At 49.9% G+C, this 7,550-nt stretch overlaps 1 protein-coding gene across 5 annotated transcripts in view; it reads right to left on the reverse strand.

Moving 5' to 3' along the window:
* The window catches only part of ACTN4 (actinin alpha 4), an 81,991-nt gene extending 74,676 nt beyond the window's left edge, over positions 1–7,315 (reverse strand). For all 5 annotated transcript variants that reach the window (XM_017506577.2, XM_017506574.2, XM_017506576.2 and 2 more), the window contains exon 1: positions 7,024–7,315. In XM_017506577.2, the coding sequence (XP_017362066.1) occupies positions 7,024–7,185 (162 nt within the window). In that variant the 5' untranslated portion in view covers positions 7,186–7,315. The remainder of the gene's footprint in view (positions 1–7,023) is intronic.
* Between the last annotated feature and the right edge of the window lie 235 nt (positions 7,316–7,550).

Raw genomic sequence — 7,550 nt, forward strand, 5'->3', positions numbered from 1 at the left:
TTTTTTAAGAGACAGGGTTTCACCATGTTGGCCAGGCTGGTCTCAAACTTCTGACCTTGTGATCCTCCCGCCTCCGCCTCCCAATGTGCTGGGATTACAGGCGTGAGCCACCGCGTCCGGCCCAATGTTTCGTTTTCAATGTGTTTATTTTTGCAGTTTCCTTCTATTATATTTACACCCAGGGAAGCTGGGTTTTCCATTTGCCATACTCATGTCAATTTTCCTTTTAAAACTTAATTTAAAATGCAAACTGATTCAAAGGAAATTATTATGTGTCTATAAAAGTGGTTGTGGAAAATCACAAGTGGCTGCAGTTTGCGAAGGAAAGGGATAAGCACAGAGGGGAACCACAGGGTGGTCCCTCACTCCTGGGGAGGAGCCAGCATAGCAACAGGTGGCAAACAGCAAATCCCACATAAACTCACTCCACTCGCCTTCAGATAACACTTCCATAAATCACAACCAAAAAAAACGCCACTGGCCTCTTCCAGAGTAAAAGCTGTTCAAACTAAAGGGAAGGCAAGCAAGTTACACCAATCGGCTTTTAAGACTTTCCATGGACATTCCAAGTTAATGCCTCTGTTGTTTATGGAGAAAGGGGAGAGAAGGGACGTGAAAAAACACAACCAAAAAAGGCACAACACCAAGACAAATGTCTCGGGGATTTTTATAATCCCAGGGAGACCGCTACTTGGATAAAACTTCCCAAGCACTGATGTAAGGATGCGCTTGCCAGTTAAATATAAGCAAAGATTTCACTTTTTTTTTTTTTTTTTTGAGACAGAGTCTCACTCTGTTGGCCAAGCTGAAATGCAGTGGAACAATCTCAGCTCACTGCAACTGCACTGCAACCTCTGCCTTCCGGGTCAAGCAATTATCCTGCCTCAGCCTCCTGGGTAGCTGGGATTACAGGGTTGTGCCACCATGCCCAGCTAATTTTTTGTATTTTAGTAGACATGGGGTATCACCATGTTGGCCAGGCTGGTCTCAAAGTCCTGACCTCAGGAGATCCACCTGCCTCGGCCTCCCAAAGTGCAGGGATTATAGGTGTGAGCCACCACCACAGCCGGCTGATTTCGCTTTCTGGAGGAGGTGGAATCCTTTTCCAGGTCAGGTGTTAATTTCTTCCCTCCATAAGATCCTTTAAACAGGACTGGAATTTAAAATGATTCTGTTTCTCTTTGATTCATTGAAATTTACACTCCTTGATACCTGGGATACTGAATGAAACGTAACTCATAGACCTTCTTGAAGAAAAGTTAAGTGATACTTGTGCCACTTTCAGACACTTAATAACAAATTCTGGTGCCTACACTGTCAACACTGTAAAACTAAGTTTCCTTGTAACTTGCTTTGATGTTTCCAAGTTTAAACCCATCCTAAAGAAGACTAAGAAGCTCTCAAACTACCCAATGATAGAAAGACTTCTTTCAGATTTCCAGATGACAGTATATTTGTATCTGCTCAGGTAGAAGCTTCCGTCTCTCTTTTAACAGGCCAGTGCTTCAGTTACCACTGCCATTGAATTACCCACTTGCTATCACTTGCCTCTTATTTCCATGAAAAAAGAAAAGGAGGAAAAAGCTCTTTAAGTTTTACCTTGTTTAAAGGTAACACGAGTGGTTTTGTTATTCCGTAAACTAAATACATAAATAAAGGCCAAGGAAGGAAACGGAGGGAAGGGAACAAAATGTGAGAGATGAGAACAAAATGTGAGAGACTTCACTAAATGAAGGAATAAAGATAAAGCCAGGGGAGTACTGCTCTAGGATATACTAAGGCCAGGGAAGAGATAAACATGTTGATAGATCAGCTATTCAGAAAACCTGAATGAGCAAGTGACACCAGAGCAAACAGCTGTTCACGAATTATGTTTGCCATTCCCTTCTGCCCTTCAAAAAAGTAAAAGCAGCAGCAAGGGAATCATTTTTTTAAAAGAACAACCCAAGATCCGGTCAAAGACTTGTACAATTCCCAGCAAACCATAAATCAGTGTAGCAAAAGCCGAAAGTGTTCATCTCAACAGTTTCAAATTCCTTGGGCCTTCCCAAATCAATTCTTTTTTGGCTCCATTCTGTTTGCTAAATAGCATTGCCAGATAACTTGTACTACACACTCAGTTCGCTCTGTCTGGCCAAAGTCTGCCACGACTGGAGTACATGTGGAAATGGCAGAACTCCCCACCCCAGAGGCTTAGACTGCAATCCAAACTTGTCCCTGCTCCCCTCTGCCATCTGATTAAAAGGACATTTTGAGAGTACAAGACTACATTTTAACTGACCTCCCTGACTGTGTCAGAGCTTAATAGTACCAGCACCACCTGGATATTCACATACCGCCCTGTTTCCTCCAACACTTTCCCCTGAACTTTTCCCACATGGCAGCCAGCCCACTTGGGGCCATGCAGTCGGCTACCATTAAATGGAAGCTTTTAGCACCAGTTCCAACTGCAGGGTGAGTCAGCTCCCTGACGCCAAAGTAGCCTCCCTGTCATCTTAAAAGCTGGAACCAGGGAAGGTGTTTCAAAAGCCAGAGGGCAATCCCAGGCCCACACCCTGGACCGCCTAGGATTAGGTGCGTGGCAGGTGCCACTCCAGGGCATCAGCCAGATCCAACTCTTAGCCAGGTGAGTGTGAGTGACCCTGCACTCCCAGGCCATCTTCCATACCTCACCTTTTCTTCAGTCATTATAAAAGTCAAGTTCTAAAATACATTCTGCAGAGGATGAGGGGAGAGAACGGAGTGCTAGCAGCTGAGTGGCTTCCCCTACCCCTGTTACAAGAGGGCAGAGTATACTTGCCTCTCACACATGTTTACATAGTCTTTTTTCTAGATAACAACTAAGTTTGAGTTTGATTCCTTTTATTTTTGGTAAGTGTGTTATTCAATTTTAAAAACTGTTAGTCTTAGCCAGATCCTAAGAGGTAAGCAATTAAGAGTAATGGAACAAAATAACAGATGGCTACTTTGGGGCTTCCATTATTGGCCTTTAAAAAGAAAAAAAGATCCACTTTAAGAAAAACCAGGCAGGGCGCGGTGGTTCACACCTGTAATCCCAGCATTTTGGGAGGCCCAGGCAGGCAGATCACTTGAGGTCAGGAGTTCGAGACCAGCCTGGCAAACATGGTAAAACTCTGTCTCTACTAAAAATACAAAAACTGTCCAGGCATGGTGGCTCACACCTGTAGTCCCAGCTACTTAGGAGGCTGACACAGGAGAATTGCTTGAATCCGGGAGGCGGAGGATGTAGTGAGCCAAGTTCATGCCACTGCACTCCAGCCTGGGTGACAGAGTTAGACTCTGTCTCAAAAAAAAACAAGAAGACTTTCAAATAATTAACTTATGTAATACAGCCCAAGCCAAAGGTCAGGGTTTAAACACTGGGGCCCCTGCAATAGTGATGTTTCAATGAACACGAAAACTTTAAGTGAGGCATTTCTTCTTGCTGTAATGAGATTTGGCATAACTTTCAATAGATCTTACCCTTCCAGTACAGCAGAGGGTGATGAGGTTACCCAGGCCCCCTTTAGAAACTGGGAGAGGGAACTATGACCCAGAACTGTAATTGCTCAAGAATTTGCTCAAAGACCAGAACAATGCTTCTACATCCCTCTAGGAGGGCACTCACGGCCGTCTCACGTAAAAACTGTTGCATAACCTGACAGGGGTCCCTAGAAGTCAGAGCAAAGGGCTTCCAAGCAGAAGTGAGACACACATCCCCTCTGATTTGGGCCAACTCCTGCTTCATTCCTAGAAGAATTCAATTCTACTCACTTTGAGGGCCTACAGCTGTTCTGGACACAGATTTTTTTGGAGTATGCATGTACAGGATCCTCAGGACTGTCACTCTTCCCATGCCCAGTGGTCAGCCTTGGAGAGGCAAGAAGGGCAACATATCATTCCCTAAAGTGACACTGCAATGTAGAAAAAACCCAGCCAGGCAGGGCACAGTGGCTCACACCTGTAATCCCAGCACTTTGGGAGGCCAAGGCAGGCAGATCACCTGAGGTCAGGAGTTCAAGACCAGCCTGACCAACATGGAGAAACCCCATCTCTACTAAAAATACAAAATTAGCCGGGCATGGTGGCGCATGCCTGTAATCCCAGCTGCTTGGGAGGTTGAGGCAGGAGAATCACTTGAACCCGAGAGGTGGCGGTTGCAGGGAGCCAAGATTGCGCCACTGCACTCCAGTCTGGGCAACAAGAGCCAAACTCCATCTCAAAAAACAAACAAACAAAAAACCCCAAACCAACCAGACTGGGGTGGGTGTTTCTTAGAAGGTAGAGAGCCACACAGATTGGTGTATTCCTTTCCATTGTTCCTTCCCCCATTTCATAAAGGATCCCTACCCCATAACAGGAAAGGGCACAGAAGTGACACAGAGCAGCTACGGGTAAATATTTGCTGGAGGAGGTGTAACGCAGGAGGTACTAGAATCTGGCCCTGACTGAGACACTAAAGCAGCTGGTATTAGGTGAGCCACCCTTTTCCCTCAACCCCGCCTGGCCCTGGAGGAAGGGAGCTGGGAGGTAAGAGAATGATATATGGCAGCAAGACTTGGAGGTTCTGTGGAGTCCGGGTTTCCGCACAGAACCTAAATGCTACCCCAGCCTCACCCTGTGGGCAAGGGACACTTTAACCACAAGCACAGCCCACACCCTAACTCTCGGGAGGGAGTGGAACCTAGCTCGCAAAAGGAGTCACCTGGGGAGTGGCGGAAGACGGGAGGTGAGGAAAAAGGTCCTCCACCCCTAACACCTGAGAAAAAAGGTTAAGGGGCTCATTTTCTCCAGCACCTTCAGCTGCAGAAGACAAAGCCCAGACATTCTCAAAACAACACTGTGGCCCCTGCTCCCTCCAACTTTCCAGGTCTCCTGGCAACTCTTCACCTTTTCCAACCTGGCACTGCCTCGGGCAGCAAATTATTGTTAAGACTCCAGAACAGATCTCTCCTTCCTGTCAAAAAGAGCATTTATGGCAGCTATCGCAACATGTCCACCCTGCAGTAGGTGGGGCCACAGATAAGGACACCACTCCCACCAAGCCACTGCCACCCCCCTCAGTTACTACGGAAGAGAAAATTCAAGCAATGCTTGTAATGGGCCCAAGGCTATGCCCGGCCCCACCTTAGGCTGCCTTGGAACAGCAGCTCCTTCCACCCTTTCCCCTCCATCCAGGGCTACACTGCCTGTGCGGAGCTCCTGGGCACCAACTCACGCCCTTGAGAGGCTTCCAATCACTCCCCACTCTGCCAGCTCACCACTCAAAACCGTGTATTCTGTTCCTGAAAAATCTCCACCAAATCCACTCTCCCAAACTTTCAGGGCCCTTTCCAAAGTCCCAACTCTACACATGTCCCTCTTTATTAACAGAATCACCACAGGGACCCCTCGGATCCCTTTGCATTTTGCAGATAACAAAACTGCATGGAGAGTTCAAGGGTCTTGTCCAAGGCCACAGAGCTAATCAGTAACAAATCTGGAAAGAAAATCCAGATCTCCAGATCCCATGAAATGCCTCCAACTTCAAGTACCTCCCACCCACTTCACACACAAAACTCCTGAGCAACCCCTTCCCCACACACACCCACTCACAACACTCCTTTCTTTAGCTCTTCCTGCACACACTCGGAGCTCCCCCCTCAACCACACTGGATTATTCCCCCGACACACACACACATAGACACCGACACCTCGCTCGAGGATCCCACTCCATTCTGATCACCTTTTCACCGCTGCAAGCCCTCCCAATTTGCTTCCCCCCGCCCCAACAGGGCCACTTGAACACAGTCTCTGCTTCAGGATCCTTTCACCTGCCCCGCTCTCTCCAAAAAAGACACAATTCTTCCTGGACACTCTCACCGCTTCCTCCCAAACTCCTTATTCTCCCTGCTCTCCAGTCCCAGGACTGCACCTCCAGGAGCCAGTGCGCCCTTCCTAGATTCCTTTCTCAGTCTATCCACCACGCGTTCCCTTTCTAATGAGACTTTCATTTTCCTAAACGAACCTCCCTACCATTATCCACCATTCCAGCTCACACTCCCTCCCAACGATCTCACCTTCTTCCTCTACACTTCCTCATTCTCTCCAACGATTTAGCGTTTCAGCTTCCCATCAAAATTCTTCAGGAAACCCCTCCCCAAATTATCCCCACTCTCCGTATCCCCACCCCCACTTCGGCTTCTCCATCCCTCATCAATTCCTTTTCTTCCTCCATCTCTCATCCTTCTCCTCTTCCTTTTGGAACAGGGCATCCCAAACAAATCTCACCGCCTTCAACAACGTCTCATGCTCGGGCCCCTTAACTTATTCCGTCCGCACCACACCCTCCTCAGACCCCCAGTACCGCCACCTCTACCCTCCTCACATCCTCAGGCCAAGTCTTTTCACGCCCAATTCTGCCCTTAGCCCCTCTGTTTTCATCTTCCCAGCCTCCCTAGTCCTCCCACCCGTCTTTAGACCCCACAATCTCCATTCCAGCTTCTCACTTGATTCTTCAACCCCTTTAGAACTCCCCCAACCTGAGGCTCCCCCAGTTCCAATTTCCTTCAGATCTTTCTGCTCTCCAAATAACCCCTCCACACTCAAGCTCCTCCTCATACTTCCCAGACCCACAAATTCCCTTCCCAGCCTCCCCAAGTTCTCCCCCCAGCACCTCCAATCCATGCTCCGACCCCTCCAGCCCGCCTGAGATCCCAGTTCCATTTCAGCCTGCCCAATCATCTTCTCGGTTTCACCTAATGGCCCGCCCAGACCCTCCAGATCCTTCATCAGCCTTCCTGATTCCTTTTTTTTCATTCCAATATTCCCCACCCGGCCGCCAATTCTCTTAGATTCCCAATTCCTCCCTCGAGCTCGGCGATTCTTTCTCAGGACTCCAATTCCCTCCCCGGACCCGCCAATTCCTTCTCGGGACCCCCTGTTCCCACTACAGACGCTCCAAAACCCTTTCAGGACCTCCCACCCCTCCCCAGGCCCCCTCGGAAAAGCCCCTCCAGCCCGTCCGGCCCGCGGGCCGCGCACCTTGCGCTGCTGCTTCTCCCAGGCCGGGTCCAGCAGCAGGTCCCGGTCCCAGTCGTCCTCCTGAGCCATGTAGTCGCCCATGCTGCCCCCGCCGCCAGCGCCATTGCCCGCGCTGCTGGGGCCGTACTGGTATGACTGGTTCGCCGCGTGGTAGTCCACCATGCCGCCGCCTCAAACTCGCCCACCAGCCGGTCCGCTCCCGCCTCAGCTCCCGCCCCTCTGCCCGAGCCGCCGCCGCTGCCGCCGCTTCAGCTGCTTCAGCCCGCCCTCCGTCCGCGCCTGCGCACTGCCCTCCGCGCCTGCGCACAGAGCCCAGGTTGCCGCCCTCTCGAGCGCGCGCGCCTGCTGAACCAGAAAAGGCACCAAGGTCGCGCTCCGAAGCTTAGCGCCTGCGCAGAGTCCACCTTCCTCCGCCGCCCAACTTTGCGAGCCGCGCCCCCTCTCCCGCGTGAACGCGCGCGTCGTTCACATGTGGGCGGAGCCAGTTATGAATGATTCATAAGGGAGGTCCCTGCCATCGGGCCTGA

The sequence above is a fragment of the Cebus imitator genome, unplaced genomic scaffold (genome assembly GCF_001604975.1).
Source record: "Cebus imitator isolate Cc_AM_T3 unplaced genomic scaffold, Cebus_imitator-1.0 Scaffold356, whole genome shotgun sequence".
Lineage (NCBI taxonomy): Eukaryota > Metazoa > Chordata > Mammalia > Primates > Cebidae > Cebus > Cebus imitator.